The following is an 18,075-nucleotide window of genomic DNA, read 5'->3' on the forward strand; positions in this document are numbered from 1 at the left end:
GGAGTGTATGCCACCATGTTTAAACAAGCAGTGGTAAGCCTTATGTATCTCACAGCCACACAACCATATTTGATGTATGAAGTAAGCTTGATTAGTAGGTTCATGGCAAATCCAAAGCCATCTCATTGGCTTGCAGCAAAAAGGATTTTAAGGTATATAAAAGGAACCAATGATTTTGGCATACTCTACCAAAGAGGTAAAAGAAATGTTGGTCTTGTATCTTATACAAATAGCAACTATGTTGGAGATTTGGATGATCGAAAGAGCACTTGAGGTTTTTCTTTCATTATGGGAGCTGGAGCAATTTCATGGGCTTTGAAAAGGCAGCCAATAGTGAGCCTATCAACTACAGAAGAAGCTGAATACATTGTTGTTGCACTTTGTGCTTGCCAATGTATCTAGCTTAGGAGAATCTTGGAGCAACTTGGAGCTGAAGAAAAAGGAAGCACATAATTTCATTGTGACAACAACTCTACAATTCAGTTATCCAAAAATTATGTCTTTTATGGACGAAGCAAGCACATTGGAATAAGATTTCATTTTCTCAAGGGCTTGGTAAATGGTGGAGCTGTGAAGCTGAGTTTTTATAGCTTTGAATAACATATTGCAGATATAATGATAAATCATCTCACATTAGACCAATTTGTGAAGCTTCATGGGTTGCTTGGAGTAATTGATGCAGCTGAAGTTTAAGCTCAATGCAGATGCATTAGCTTAAGGGAGGGAGTGATAGTCAAACTTAGTTACTCTTTTGCTATTCACGTTCTTAATAAGCTTTATTCTCCTGGGTTGGGTTAGTTGTTTTTGAATTCCATGTAACTTGCCATGAAATGTAGTTTTTTTCTATTTTGCTTCTGCACAGTAAAGGCTATAAATAACTTATGTTTAGAATAAGAATTTTAGTATTTCCTCTCCATTACACGTGTTATCTCATGTTTGCTTCTACAAAAACTTGAAGAGTAAATCACATCATGGAAGATATAATTATATTGCTCTTATACCATATTAGAAATCAAAGAGCGAAAAAAATGTGTATTCCATTAGTTGAATCAATTGAATTGATTGATTACAAAAAAATTAATCAACATATTAGATAGAAAATACAAGAAATTTAACTGCCTAACTCTAACCAACTCATCTATTTTTTATGTTTTAATATAGAAATAAAATTTATAATGATTGTTTGTTATACAAAAGGTAAGTAAGTTTAAACTAATTACTACCCCAGTATAATATTAACTCAAAATACCAAAATATATTTCTAACATTTTTTAATAAATATTACTTACAATATATAATATTATGTGTCATTGTCTAATACATAATAAAAGTAAGACTTCATTGTTGTATTGATAATAAGACATTGATTTGATTACAATACAGGGTCATGTAAATAATTTTAATACCATCAATCAATCATTTAAAAATGTGACTCTTATGATAACTCATATATATATATATATATATATATATATATATATATAAGTTTTCAACATTGCATATCCTAGCTCCTAACTTGCCTCAATGTAGGATTTATATAATTACCGGTTAAAACATTAAAACGATAACAACTCAAACTCCCAATATAATTTTATCCTTTTCATTTAACATTTTAAACAATATCCATAATAATATGACTTGTGCATCGGAAAGTGTAAAATATTTTTAGATTATCATTAATCATCCACTATTATATTTAATTATTATTAACTCTTAAATACAGTAATATAAATAAATATACATGGTCTATATAACTTATTGTGTATATAAATTTTAGAATGTAATATTTATGAACTGACATTATAAAGATTTATACATATATAATATATCATTTATTTATATTACTTTTATTTAAAAACTAATAATAATAAAATAGAAATAATAAATAATATATAAATCTATTAGTCAGCGAATACATTTTTTCTTTACAGTTTATACTTTAAGTCAAGTGACAATGAATAAATATCATAAGAATCTAGGAGTGAGATGAGTTGTGTGGCTGAAAGTAATTGTCTCGTATCCAAACCGCCCTATAAAATAACCCTTTTACCCAATCGGTGTTCCTATTTTTTTCTCAATTCTTATTCTCCCTCAAATCCTTGCACTTCTTCTTCTCCTTTCCCCTTTTCCACTGTTATTAGGTATTCTCGCTATTCCCTGTTTCCACCTTTTCTTTTTAAAATTAGTTTCTTATTTTGATTGATCTATCTTCTGCATATTCTTTTCATATTTAGGTTTTAGTTTTTAGTTTTTAGATTTCTCTGCATAACGATAATACATAACAATAACTGACCAAGTTTATAACTTTAACCCTTCGACCTTTTTTGTGATTTTAATTTTTTCTTTAATACCATCCTATTAGTTCTTATATCAGGTGTTTATTGTATCAATTTAGCATAATGATATATTTTAGGGTTTTGAAGAGTATTATGCTGTATTTGCACTTTGCAGCATAATTTATGTTCAATTTTGTTTTAATTGGCGGTTCAATTTATTTACTCGTTTTTAATTAATCTTAATGCAACTTTTACTTGGATCTTTATTCTGTCAGCTCCCTATAGCTTATAGGTGAACGTAATATCTTGTGATTCCATTATCTTCTTTTTGATCAGTTTGTTGGGTTTGTAAGTTCAATCACTGTTATTTCCTTTCTAGAAGTCTCTACTTTTGGGTTAGGAGCAGGGTAGGTTTTTTATTCTCTAGTTTCATGGATCGTTGCAGCCTTGAGTAACATAGAAGGTCCTATTTAATTTTAGTAGTTAAAAGCTACAATTCTCATTCAATTACTGTATGAATGAACTATTGAAATAAAAGTATAAGTTTGTATGGATAGTGTAAGAAGAATTGATAATCCCTCATAGGAATTGAAAGGAAATTTAGATGATGTGAGTAAGATTTTCTTTCCAGATAAGATGTTTAGAACACTACAGATCTAATGGCCGGGGCCTCAAGTTTTTAAGTACCAAGTATTATATTTTTTTTATTTTTACATCTATTTTTTTAATATCATATTATTGAATGCATTTGTGTTTACTTCCCACTTACCTTTTATTTTTCTTTATACACACATTCCAAGAATATTATAAAAAATAATGGATATCAAATTATGTGAAAACATTTTGGTTGTGGTATGTTGAAGACCATACCGGGTAGTCCAACCGGTTCAATTATTGACTGGACGTCTGGACTTGAAGATGGTTTTAGTTTGTAGTCTTAATCGAATGAAGGATTAGATCACTTTGAATCGAGAAAATTTTGATTGTGTTAAATCTGGTTAAACAAAAATAATTTGAAAAGTGAACCGAGGTTAAAATTTAAAAAAAAAATGAAACATTACTCTAATGTTTTGATTTACTCCAATTTAAAAAAATAAAGAATTATTACTTTAATATAACTATACAAAAATACTAATTATATACAATTTTACATTTATATATATTTATATTATTATTAATTATATATAAAATTAGTGATGTAAGTCTAATAATACAAACTTGTTCATGTAATATTCCACTTGAGTTTCACAACATATTTACGTTCAAGAATAGATATGTATTGTGAATCAAATAAGCTAGCTATATCTTCACGAGCTTTATTTCTATTCCCAATTTTCTCATTTTCATTCAATCATTGGCTAAATCCAAAGTCCTGTTTGCCATCACTTAACAATTAAAGATAGAACCTCAGACAAATTACGTTAAAGTACCAAAACTGTAATTTTTTTCTTTGATCAAAGGTTGCAATTTGCATCTTTAGGAGTGCGATTAGCCTTCAAGCGGAGAATATTAGGATAATATTTTTTCTCCACAAGACTTATGTTGCATAACAATTGTTCACCCAAATATTTCAATATGTGCATATCAACGACAACAAAAGTTCATGATAGGTTTTCTCACAAAACATATTATTCCATATGTCATTAATTATGATTAATTAAAAAAATACTTAATTTTTAAATTTATTATATTTTTTCAACCAATTACATTAAGTTATATGTTATTAATTATGACATACTATTTGGGACGACACCTGTAACTCGAAACCAAGAGTCATTTGGGCTTTTTAAAGGTTTTATAAAAGATATTCCACATTCATAATTTGAACCCGATATTACATAAAAACATGGAACTTTGAGAAGAAAAATTAAATGTAGTACTTTTCAAAATAGCATGTTCAAAATATAGTGAGTAGGTTCAAGAAGATAGAAGTATGTGCATAATATTAAGGGTGAGGAAATATATAATTATTTTAATTTTAATATACATGGAAGTACAGAAAACTTCAGCATAAATATAATCATATATAGAGACACACACACTATCTTTTTGTCTATTGTGAAATTAGTACGTGAATAGATAGGTGAGTTATAACTTATAAGCTTGTGCAGTGATCATGTTACCTGAAATGGATTGTTAGTTGAATTTTGAACTGCAATAATATGAATGAAATAGTAACTTAATGTAAAAGTAAAAGAAAAGTAGAGAAATGAAAGAAAGTAAAGGAAATGAAAGCAAAGAAACAAAAATCAAATACAATAGAAAAGATAAAACTAAAGATAGCTAAAATTGCATTGAAATAGGCTCATGTTAAAGAGGCATTAAAATCAGTGATGGTCATTTTAGAGAATTAATAATCATAATTCTTTATCAGGTCAACTTAATCAAGAATTACTAAATCTTTAATGAATAACTTTTTTGTTCTAAGATTCTCAATCTGTATAGCTCATTTTAGAATTTAGACCTCCATTAGTCTGAGTTGAAGTGAAATTAAGTTCATTGAGGATTGGAGCACTAGGCTGCATGGGTTTTTAGTAATAATTTAATAGCTAAGTGCAAATTGACATATTTTTGTTACAAAAATATACAACTAACTCTTGAATTTAGCTTGATTAAAATAGTCATCATTATTAACATTCAAGTTGAACATTCTTGTTTCTCTTCAAGTAAGATTTGAGTTTGAGTTTTGTGTACAGAAAAAACCCACTACTATAGATGTTCTTAGCTCAAATATAATTATCTCATGAAAAATATTTGTAATCTAAGTGAAGTCTTTAAACTTTGCCGATAATGAATTGAACAAAAACCAGTAAAGATGCTTCTTTGCCTAAAATCTAGGTCTCATAGGTACACCAATCTCATGTGGTACACATACAGCTCAATACGGATACTTGCAAAACTAGGTCGTTCTAGACATTATTTTGGCCACTTACACTTTGAAATTGTAAACCTTCTATATTACAGTCGAACTCCACAACCACAAATGAAGTACAAATCTCATAATCAATTTAAAAGAATAATCAAACTCAAAACCTAGAGGTGGCCACAAAGTCAAAATCCCAAAGCCAACTTGCTCTCGAACTTTATTTTCAAAATTTAGAACTAGAATCTAAGTCTTCTTAATTGTTGGAATTGCATGTTGACTTTTCTTCTCATACGTGTCGTTGTATTTGACTAACCATAGAATGTTTTTACATTTTCTAATGATATATCCTCTTAGAAAATAAAATTCTCTTATACACAAAAAATTGACATGTAACACATATAAATCAAAAGTTCTACATTATAACAATGTCACATTCGTATGTGTACAAAAGTTTTTAGGTTTCTCTTAAAAGGAGGATATCACTTTACTTTTACAAAATAAAAATGCCATTACTTGAATGAATCTAGAAACAATGAGTCAAAAATATTAAATTTCCAGGCTTTTGAAGTTTTTATGAAATTTTATATTGTTATATAAAGATAAATTTATTATATGTGTATATATTTTTATTTAAATATTTATATACATTGACCCTAATTTATCAAATGTTATATCTCCAATTGTAGTTGTACTCGTATCTATGTAACATTGTTATAAAATTAATGACACATTCTTATATCAATTAGCCTATATATCCTTATGTTCCACAAGAGAACTGACATGTATAAAAAATGTACCTTGAAATTATACTTCGTGACTGATTTCACTAGCTAAAATCATATTTGGTGCATGTTTGAGGTTATTTTACGAAAATAATTATTTTAAAATAAAAAATTGAAGTTTTTTCAGGATCATCTGACCAAATGGTAGAAAAACTGTTTTTATGAAGAAAAACAATTTAGAGAAGCTGAATGTTTTTTTAAAAGGTTAGCACCAAAAAGTTTTAAAAAATAAATATAAAAAACTTAGCCGTCCAATTATGTAAACACATTAAATTAAAGCAGACCAAGATAATAGATGAGGGAAAGGTAGCATAATTCCAATGCTTAAATACAAGTAATGAACAGAAAAAGAATTGAGGAAAAGTACTACAAAAAGCATTGACAGGAATACACGAGATCCTGAACCACTCACTCATCAATGACTCTTCTCTAAGTTCATACTGGATAGCTGGCTTTTCTCTCAGCATCAACAAGCCAAGACACTCACAATCATAATTTTGAGTATATACACCATATTGTTCTAAAAACTCAGCATAGGTACTTTTATCTGCTACCCTCCCCTTGGCCCCATCGGACATATGAACATCTTTCTTATATGAGCTTACTCTTTGTGAATCCTTTCCAACTATAGAAAAGATATTGCAAATCGGGTGATTGCATATCTCACCATTTCCCTCTTGTTTGTAAAGTACCTCAACAAACTCAAGCAATTTGAGTGGCTATAGATGAAGCCAACAAGGGAGATTTCACTTTGAATTGTATTAGGAAGCTTTCCGTTGCCATCTGAGATCAGGTTTATGCAATATGTCGCACGAAGGGTCCGATAAAAGGACTAGTTGGTGGGTCAAAAGAAGTTCTGGGCAAGGTTTGGCTACTACTAGGTCTCGGAAGTCTTCAAAAAACAATCAGAAATAGAAAGAGGTTTTTGAATTCATCGACATTAGGTGGACTTGTCAGCTTGATTAACAATGCATGCATCAATACCTTTGTGCCAAATCTAGAGGTGGAACATAATGCTAGTGGAATTTTTGGCAAACCCATTGCAATATCAATTAGGAAGACTGTTTCATCAGGTCAGAAACAAAGAATACAGCTTCAAGTCTTCTTAATTTTATGTTTGACAACATTTAAGTCAGTTGCTTCCAAAATATCTTTGGCCTTGAAGCATAATGGTGGCGACTATATGGACCATTAGCTCCACATTCGCAACAAATAGCTATGAAGATCCTGAGCTTGTCATTTAGTGCTTTGGGATCTGAGCAAAATTGTAATAATTTCCAATTTGCTTGCATTTTGTTTTACCTCAAACTCAATAGTAAAAACTTTCTTTTAATCATTAATACTTAGTTCTGTATCCTAATGTTGCAGATTCATTCAAAGCAATAGACTTGAGCATAGCATAACACCTATCACTCTTAACAGAAAACAACTAGAGTGACATGGCATTAATCCTGTATCTAATTTTTCTATAAACAAACTAGACCTGGAGGAAGAATAAATAGTAGCAGACATATATGTGAATATGAATACAAATATAAACAATGCACCTTTAGTGCTAATTTTAATAACCACACAGGCAAAACGTAAATAGAGCTTTATATGTTTAGTAATCAGTAGGAGATAAGTCCAATCAACAAGCAACAAAGTCCACTACATCTCCATTAATGTGTGAAAAATATAGCTAAATGTCTGGAACTGGAATCCCAGAGGCAATATTTATTACCTCATCCTCAGAAACCCTTCATCATACAGCAAATTAATTTAAACAGTGACTAAACATTAGGGAAAGGTTGTACTGTTGTAGTACAAAGCAGGCAGAGGCAACTCCAAAGTATATCAATTCTAACACCAGAAAATTGCTAAGAAAATAAAGATATGTATCCATCTGTGGAATAATAAGAATACATGTTACCTTCAGGCAGAGGCAACTCGGAAGCTTTTTAGCTTTTCACAATGAGGAGTTGGCAGGTTCCTATTCCAAGTACGCCTCTGCATCTCTGTTTGACAATAATGATGAAGCATATTGCTATAATCCTTTATGACATTGTCCTCAATTTTAGCGCGAGCAGGGCTTCCAGACGGATAATTAGAATCAAAACCTTGAGATTTCACGAAATACTGAACCCCGTACACCTCTGTCGTCTTCAGAATCTGGTACGGATAATTCTCGTGCAAGGAATAATCAGATTCCAAAAAGGGCAAGTAAGCAAGCAACAAAACAATTAAGAATGGCAACAGCTGAATAAGCAGCATTATTTTAAGCCCCGAACCACCCTGAGATTCTTGCCTATTGTGATTACTTGTTGTTGCTCGCGTTCTATAAACACGAGTTCTATCGAACACATTAGATTGTCCAAAGAATGCCCTAAATATCTCATCAGGATCGAACTCATCCTCGAAAAAATCACGAGCAGTGGTAGTTCTTCGCCTCCGGTGCCTAACATTAGTGTTACATTGTTGACTGTACTCAAACTCATCAACTAATCCTGTTTGATCATATTGCCTCCTTGAAATATCATCACTTAAACACTTGAAAGCCTTAGAGACTTTCTTAAACGCGTCTTCGGAACCCGGAGCTTTGTTTTTATCAGGATGAACCTTCAATGAGATTTTCCTATAAGCTTTTCTAATCTCTTCAACAGAACTACTTTTCTCAACACCTAGAATAGCATAATAATCTGATCTCCCCTTAATTTCCCTAATCAATTGAACATTTTCATCACTGTAATTTCTCTCACCGTTTAAACCCTCGTTATCCGCTGCTCCGGCCTTCGCGGCGCTGGTGGTTGCGGTGGCGCGATTTGTGACGGAGGAGGATTGAGAATCGAGGCGGTGGCATTGGTTTAGTAAGGAATCAAGGGGTAAATTGTGATTGAGACGTTGTGCGATTTTGATGAATTTGAGGGCGCGATCTTTGTTACCGATTGCGATTGCTTCCTCCGCGATACGAAAACACCTCAATGCTTCGTCCTTGTTACCATCCATGTTTGACCTAACTCAATCAATTTCTTCAGATTTCAGAAACCAAAACAAATTGGGAACAAGGGAAATATGAAAGATTTAGAAACCTGATTCATCTTTCTATATTGAAAAGGATGAAATTTTGAAGAAAGAAAAAGTGAATAATTGAATGAGAGAAGAAGGGGCTATCTATGACTAATAGACCCACTCAGTTTTTCTTACTGTTGAAGGTTGAAACCACTGTACTTATGTGATTTTTTTTTGGTACTTGTCATCATTTTTGTAATTAATCTCTCTTGTACCTATGCTCTTCCAAATAAGTATTAAAGTCTTCACTTTTTTTTATTATCTTTCAAGTTATACAAAAATATTGAAAGTATTTTTATGAGTTATACCACTTATCATCAAGAGATGCAGTGGACTGAATTCACTCCTTATGCAAAAGTAATGTGATATGTGAGGACCAAAAAGTATTAACCAATCTAGCTTGATTTTGTAAATTACACTTTTATTATTTTTATTTTAATTTGTTAATTTGAATAAAATAAATGTCAATATCATTTACTCAATAAGTTTATAGAGATTAAGATATCATATATTTTTATTTCACTTTTTTCACAAGAGAAATAAATTTCTAGTTTGTCAGGTTATTCATTTCCATAAATTAGGAATTAATATATCTATGCTTTGAATAGATTTAAATTTGTCCAAATTTTCATTTTAATAAGTGACTGATGTCATAACTTAAAGATTTTAATTTAACAATTTGATTCATATGATAGACTTATTTTATTTTTTACATTTCATATTTATGCCTTAAATAAATAATATTATTTTCTAATAGAATTCATTCCTCACAAGTTAATATGTCAGGCAAAGGATATTAGGATAGTGCTAAGAGAAATTTATGTCCTAAGAATAACCTCTCAACAAGACCAAAGGTTTAATGATACAGTTGCCCTTAAAAGATGGGAATGGAGCAATAAGCCCTCATACATGTCATGAAAGACCCCTCATTCAGGCTCCAATGGCACTTAGAGAAAGGAAACCTGAAATTATTATAAATTACAAATAGAGAAATGTGATGTTAGTTTTCTTCATCAGAATCAAAAGACTGTCTTTTCTTCACAGCTTCTATGACATCCATGCGCTTATCATCTCTAGAATTGCTTAAACCAGTGCAAGACCTGACTTTAGGAACACTCAGAGAACTAAGTGGCCGTGTCCCTGTCCCCTTGTTGATTTCCCGCACGGAACGAGCTGTTGCCGCTGCTGCTGCATCTGCCATTGCTGATGCAACTCTTGAACCATTTGGAAACTTGTTTACATGTCGGCTTTGTCCTTGTGTCTTTGTCAGGTTTTTAGAAGCATCAGGTGATTGAAATGCACCTGGTTTTGGCTTTGTGGCCACAGCCTCAGCAACTGTTGCTTTAGCTTTTGCAGCTTCATATTTATGCATGTCATAGATAAGCTCCTTCTGAAGCTGCTTATCAGCAACCAATATGTCATCAATCTCATTCTTGTAGTCCTTGAGAAGAACCCGGAGGCACTCCATGAGAGACCCTATCAGAGGACTGTTCTTGGTTTCCAATAGACGTTTCAACTCTATGAATATGGGGATTGTGTTTTGGATAAGGCCCTTCTTCACTGCTTGAGTTATAGCCTTTCCTCTTGCTGCAGCTCCATTTTCTCCCCCTTCATCTTCTATCTCTGCTGACTCAGATGATGGTGCACGTGTCGATGGAATGCGAATCTCTTTGCAGCTAAGAATTTGAAAAGCATCCTGATCCACAATTAACATTATGATTTTTTAGCATAAATTGAATAGGAAACAAGACAATGCTGTATCCCTCCCCCTCCATATTCATATCTGCTAGCACTGGGAATTGCGTAAATATATAGACTGAGGACAATTTGGTGACCATTGCTGGAAAAATTAATACCTGTAGAACAGACAGTCCTGTTGAATCATCTATATTCAGCATACCATCAGAAGCTGCAGTCATAATTTCTGCACATATCTTGGCAAAAGTTGCTAGAAGATGCTCAGGAGCCATTTGTTTTAGTAAAGAAACATAAATGTGCATTCTTTTAGACCTTGACTCTTCATCTGCACCGCTGAAGAGAACAATGCAGATTTGATATAAGCACAATTTATCAACTAAATAACTGTCTTAACGATTGCTAATTTGGGACCCACCTGATGGAAAAAAGTTGGCTTTCCTTTCGTGAGCTATGGGACTCACGATGTCCATTATGGACATGGCAGTCATTCAGAACAAAAACAGCCTCTACAAAACTATTATATGCTAAAAGTGGAGCCTTGACTGGTGGAAAAAGAACAATAGTCAAAGTCCAGTAACAAACATATTATTCATTCTATATAACTACAAGTATACTTATTAAGGTAAGGCTTCAAACCTTTCAAAATATTCCCGAAGAGAAAATCTGCTAACTGCTTAATTTTCTCCGATCTATCCACTAGTGATAAAAGGAACCGAAGAAATAGCACTCCTCTCCACTTCACGTAATCCCTCTAGATAAAAGGAAATAATATTTTAGCATATAGTTCTTTTTTATTGAATCTATCTCCTTTTCCTACTTTCCATCTGTTATATGATAATAACAAGGTAACAAAAATAACTGAAACAAACTACGAAATAGAGGCAGGTGAATCATAGAAGCAAGAAAAAAATACCTGCAACAATCTCGAGAGCAATATGAATGTTTGCCTTCTTACAAGTTCGCAAGGATCCAAGAGGCACCTTGTGATCTTTGTTATGTAACTGATAGCTTCCATGAGAAATAAGTTAGTAAAACAAAGAACATTTACTTGATATCATTCAATTTATATTTTCCGTATAGTGTGACATATTGGACTATTGATATAAACTCCTGCCCAGACCTCAGGGTAAAAGTTACTCATCTGTTTATACATTCAGTGACGACTGTATACCAGAGGAGGACTACTTACTAGACATTATTTTCATTTACATTATTATTTTTTTGAACTCATTCAAGTTCACTTTAGTGCATCATTTCTTACGAGGCTTACCAATCAACAAGAGCAGTGTACCGAACACAAAAATCTGCCATCATCACCACAATGTTGTTTCGAAGAGCTGCAGATTCACTCTTCTCAAGCTCCTACAACATATATTTCGAAATAGAATTATTTTGATTAGAAAGCAGGGCAACATATAACAGACCATGAGCCAAAAACAATTGTAGGTCACAGGACCAACCTGTACAAACAGAGGAATATAATTCTTTGCAAGCTTCCCGTCAGCAAGGCAAAGCTTGCCCATGGCCACCCACCCTTGAATATAAAAAGAAGGAGCATTTTGTTGTAGAGAGGTCGTAGGGCCAAGTAACTTATCTAATTTAGGACCAGAGCTCCCTGAAGTGATTATAGTATGCAATAACGGAACTACAGTGCTTATATCAGCAGATGGGCAGACAATAACTAAAGACCCAATGGTATAAATTGCTGTAGTTGCTTTGGACAATGACTTGGACATTGCTACTGATTTCCTGCTTTTTCTACCACCAGTTCTAGGTGGAGTAAAAAAGGTACTTTCTGGATTTTGCACTGAATTCTGTGAAATGAACTTATCAATTATTGCAGTAGCTCTGAATAGAACTTGGTGTACCCATTTCAAGACTAATGCTTCTGCCTCCATGAGATTTGAAGCTTTCCTCTTGCACAATGTTCTAAGCGCTTTTACATGAGCATCAACCTTTCAAGCAAAAATAGCAATTTGTAATAGTGAATCTTAGAAACTTATATATCTAAATTACTGTCCTATTACTTTCTGTTCTACCTCTATAATTCCCAGATTAACTTAGCCATCTTGATTTCTATGCAGATTTCATTTCTTTTGTTCTTTTCTATTGTTTACCAGATCCCATTTTTTTATGAAATTAATTATTCTATTAACTGTACATATAACAGATCTAAATATGATGATACTGCTTAATATTTAAATACAGTGCAGGGTTGATTGCTTAAGAAACTATGATAATCATGGAAGTTATATTATTAGGACATTATGGCATATTAGAGTGCAATTTTTATATTATGGCATCAGAAAGAGCAAAATTTCCAAGACCCGGTGTAAGATGTCAAACATGAAAATTAAACTAAAGAAACGCATTTACACTGCTTAAAAGACCATATGGTCAACAATGGTACAATATCAGACATTCATACCATCCAGAAAGGCATTTAGGAATGAAAGAAGCATCAGCATGACCGTGACAAGTCAACAATGAATTTTATCATTAATTTCATGTAATGGTTACCTCTGTTGTATGCATATTGAATTCTTCAACCCGTTTGAGCAAGTTATGAGCCAAATCAGCTGCAGGTTCAGGAGGCAGCTCCACAGAAACATTAGAGATTGTTTGTAAGAGGAAAACTCGATCACTAGCCCAGGCAACAGAATTGCATTCTATGCTTTCTTCCTCTTCAAATGCATTTCTTTGTACAAATGGGCTTTTAAACTCACCTTCCACTTCATGTTTGTCAAGAAGCTGCCAATGATGATGGAGAAATTCCCAGTCGACTGCTTTTGAAAGGAATGCTGACACCTCTGATAAAAGAAACCAAGCACCAGGTGGGGCTGTCCATTTTTCGATTGGCATGGAATGGCTCAGCCAGATAGATTCTGAGACTCTAATTATATTCTGAAGTGCAATAACAATTTTGCGATTCAGCCGTTTCTTTTTTCCCAGGTTAGAGCAAATTTTCTTCACCCAAGGGCTCACCTCTCCATTGCAAATCTCTCTCAGAAGATAGAAAACTCCTTTAGGAAAAAGCTTCTCCATCTCTACATCTAAACTTTTTTCTTTCATTTTTCTCTTAGAAATGGATTCACTGTGTGGAGGGATAGCAGATGCAGCTCTAGATATCCAGTCCAAAACAAGCTCTTGAAACATGTTCTCACATTCTTCTTGGATGCTAGTTTCATTGTCAGCTATAAGACGTGGAACTGAATGTAGCCACTCAGTTATTACTGTTTCAGCAGAGAATTTTCTAAAAGCCTACATATAGTAAAAGTAGATTTCATAAAATTACTTATCTGTTAGAAGAAACGATGAGCAAAGAAAAATTAGACTTTTTCAAGGACTTGGAGATTCTTATCATTATTAAATTCAGAAATATTTTAGAAATCATTTATAACAGACCAAACTCTCCAAATCAACTCAAGCTAAACTACTATCTATATTCTATAAGATACATCTATCAAACAAATTAGCTATCAAACAAATTAGCCATCAAACTTTATCGTTTGAAACTTCATGAAGAAAAATATAGTCCGAGTATGTATTGTTAATCTATTGGAACAAATAAATCACAATGGATGACATTACATGTTATACGTCCCATATGATTTCCATATATGGCATTGCTACCTCTAAAATGCAACTTATTTGTAACCACTCACAACCACTTAGCAGAGAAAGGTGCAGAAGAAAGCATCATATGAAAAAGTTTCCCGTATCTGCTGGTGTTTCTATTCAATTCCATTTCCATAAAAAACTAGATGCTCACAACAATGATACTATAAACCCGAACAAACTCTAAAGTTCTCATGACAAAGATATTCTTATTTAGCTAGTAGCTACACATCTAAATAGAACCCACTAATTCATCAAGACTTAAGTTTTCATTCTAAGTTATTAAATTTTACATTAGTTTTCATCGGCCTGCAAGTTTCACCTTAAATATAGTACAGCTAAAATGTGATTATAACAAGCACTAAAACTACCTCTGAAAGGGCTGCACTTGCTGCTTTTCTCATGCTAATAAGTGGATCCGAGCACGCCATGCCCATTGTCTTGAGCACCACTTCATCAATCGCACCTTCGAGAAGGGCGGTCAAATTAGTAACTAGTAGAAGAGCAGCCTTTCTTACAACTGCCTTATCATCCATACACCTTCTCCTCACCATATCATTTATTCCACCTTCAGCGTTATTATCACTAACCTTACCAAAGCCCATAAACTGTTTCAAAATCACATTACAATCAGCACTACTTGATAGAAACCCCACTAGCTGAGCTAAGGTTGACAAAGCCCGAGCTCGAATCACAGCACTCACATCATTACAACGCTTCACCAACGCCTCCAAGCACCGTATCCCCCAAGGCTCATTCATTTCATCTTCCGAATTCACACCCAATGGATCCTTCAACGACATTACAAGGTTCAAAATAAGATCAACCGCCAAAAGCCTAAGATTTAATTTCCCTCTAGACATTTGCACAACATATTTAACGAACTCGATTTGATCCTCAAAACCCATGACACGAACAATTTCCATGATTGATTCCACTGCCAATGCTCTAGGCTCCGACTTCTCTGGTGCCTTGTTCACCAAATACCTAGGAAAATTAACCAAAGCCTTCTTCACCCCATCACACTCTCTAGCCATGTTCCTCATCTCCCTCACAACAAACTCAAGAGCAAAAGTCCTAGCTTGCGATTTCGGCATGAGAATCAACAAAGTCAAAGACTTCAGCACCTCAGGAGCAGTACTCAAAGGCTCACCATGCTCAGGTTTCAAAACTTCACACAAGACCCTAGAACACAAATTCACCAATTTACCATGTTGCCTTGAATTCCCACACGAATCAAGCGCGGTCACCGGAATTTCACACATTGTCTGAACCAAAGACTTGAGAGACTCCGGAAACCTATCCAAATGAATCAAACCCATCACAATCACAAGCTTCTCCAACACGAGAATCAAAACCCTAAAATCAACATCAACCCCTCCAACGTCGTCGTTTCGCGACCCATTACTCTTCCTCGAAGCCTTACCCTTCCCAGCGCGCCTTCTCTTCCCGTTCTTCCTCGGAACCGAACCCTCCTGACTCGGTTGGGCTGAGTTACCGGGTGGAGGGTTTTTGAAAGAGCGACGAAGTGAGCGAAGGAAGCAGAGAAACGAGATTGGAGTGAAAAGAGTGAAAACGGGCGCGTTTTGAGAAAGTAGTAAGGAGAGGAAGACATCGGAAGCGGTGAGGGAACCGGAGTCCATGGCGGAGGAGATCGATGAGATGAGGGCGGAGGGAGAGAGGGATTTGGAGGAGAGCTCATCGAAGAGACGGGGTAAGGGTTCTTCTTCTTCTTCGTCGGAGAGGAGGAGTTGGAGAGAAGAGAGGGATTCGTTGGAGAGAGGAGGTGGTGGTTGGTGGTGGTTGTTGTGGCGGAGGTCGTCGAGCTCCGCCACTATGCGAGATATGGTTTGATCCATAGAAAGAAGGAACGAAGTTTTACTCTGTCTTCTCAACACCGTACCCTTTTTCTTCGTCTGTGTAACTCTTTTTGAATATTCACATTCCCGCTCAAAACAAACTCCATAGGCTTATGATTTCGATTTATACTTTCACTCCTACATTTTCATTCTGCTGAAGTTTTTTCATATGATTTTGTAGGTATTTATTTATTGTGTTTTTGTTCATATCATTTGTTACACATGTTTTTGTTTAGGTTATTGAGATGTAATAAATGTTTTTTTATTGGTGAAAAATATTATATGCATGCAAGAAAAAATTATGTGTAATTGGTATTATGGGGAATGTTCATGAACAAACTCAACTAAACACATGCTTAACCAAAGGTTTATGCATGGTATTATGGGGAATGTTCATAGTTACATTCTTATTGATAAAATTTAATGTATTTAAATGATAATTACATTCTTAATTCTCGGTTTCATAACAAAATGAAAATCATTAGAACAAATAATTTGATCATATGTTGTCATGACGAGGTATCATAGACAATCATCTTGAGCTTGATGGGTCCACATGCCTTGTTGAAAATGGAACTTTAATGGAAATAGCTACGTGAGATGGAACATGATTTACCTCTCTAGTACAATGTTCCTATTTGACAAAAAAGATAGACATTTATGAAAGTCAAATTGAAGTTTTAATACTAGAATTTACTAAGCATGATACTAAATATGTGGCACATCTAATATTTAAAAATGTCCATAACAAAAGTGATGATAATGCATCTCAACCATTGACAACAACTGGTGTAGTTGAGCAAAGCTACATACTTTATCTACTGACCACTAACATGTATTTCTCTTTTACAGAAATTCATGGATAAACATGGAGACCCAAGTTTATGGGTGACAATACGGGTTAGCCCGGTCCGGCCTACTAAAAATGTCAATCAAACGGGCTGGCCCGTCGGGCCAAGCCCCATGTTGTCATCCCGAGCGGTAATTAGGTTTCGCTTAAGCTCCTCAAAAGCGTTAAGGCAAGACTCATCGAAATGGAAGGGAAAGTCTTTATTTAGCATATTGCTTAGGGACCTATAAATTTTGGAGAAGTCCTTAATGAAGCGTTGGTAGAACCCAACTGTTGGGATATAATGTATGTCTAAGAACCAATTTGTCATGTTTATAATAATAAAGTTATATGTATTATCATCTTAATATCATATTCATTATTTATCAAAATAATTAATATGAAAGATCCTTGATTAAAATTAGAGATTTATTATTATAATAGAGATTATAATAATGAGAAATAAATCTTTTATAATTTTAATCCAAATCGCTCTTGATCATAGGATTATTGAGCTTAGGATACTATTAATCCGGATAGATCAATATATGTGTAATGGTCTTTATTAGATAATGATTAATATATCTCATTTATTAAATAACACATATAAATGGTGCATATAGAGATATGACCATTGAACTGACTCAAAGGAAAATTCCTAATGATTAATATATTACCTTTGAATTGTCAATAGGATATTCTTGTGAAGAAATATATATTTTCCTTAGACTTGAGATTATCATAGTAATTAACAAGTTATTTATTATATTTTGATATCGGACACCTAATGCCTTATGATATTAGTTGAATGATTATTGGGATAATTAAATCCTTGTAGAATTAGTGACTAATCAAGAAAGAATCCATCAACTCGTGGTAATGAGTTTGAACTCTATAGAAATAAAAACCTTGGCCAAGGGAAATTGAATAAATGAAGAAATGAGTTTCTTAAGTCATTCACTACGAGTTAACTTATTAGAATTTGACAATTATACCATATTCTAGAGTTAACATAGAGTTGTAAAGATGGAAGGAAATATTATATTAGTCTTCTAATGGTTTGAAAGTAAAAGATATTACTTCATTTCTATCTGGTCGT

General features: G+C 33.5%; 2 protein-coding genes across 2 annotated transcripts; both read right to left on the reverse strand.

Annotated features, from left to right (window-relative positions):
* On the reverse strand, positions 7,454–9,144 carry LOC109329987 (chaperone protein dnaJ 49-like). Its single transcript, XM_019563924.1, has one exon. The coding sequence runs from the start codon at positions 8,907–8,909 to the stop codon at positions 7,839–7,841; it is 1,071 nt and encodes a 356-aa protein (XP_019419469.1). The 5' UTR covers positions 8,910–9,144; the 3' UTR covers positions 7,454–7,838.
* LOC109329986 (condensin-2 complex subunit D3) lies at positions 9,707–16,271 on the reverse strand. Its single transcript, XM_019563923.1, has 9 exons — positions 14,660–16,271; positions 13,191–13,931; positions 12,131–12,625; positions 11,941–12,032; positions 11,584–11,671; positions 11,307–11,421; positions 11,086–11,212; positions 10,829–11,003; positions 9,707–10,668 (listed from the first exon to the last, which is right to left on the reverse strand). The coding sequence occupies exons 1-9, from the start codon at positions 16,145–16,147 to the stop codon at positions 9,973–9,975; spliced, it is 4,017 nt and encodes a 1,338-aa protein (XP_019419468.1). The 5' UTR covers positions 16,148–16,271; the 3' UTR covers positions 9,707–9,972.

Source organism: Lupinus angustifolius, chromosome LG16 (assembly GCF_001865875.1).
Source record: "Lupinus angustifolius cultivar Tanjil chromosome LG16, LupAngTanjil_v1.0, whole genome shotgun sequence".
NCBI lineage: Eukaryota > Viridiplantae > Streptophyta > Magnoliopsida > Fabales > Fabaceae > Lupinus > Lupinus angustifolius.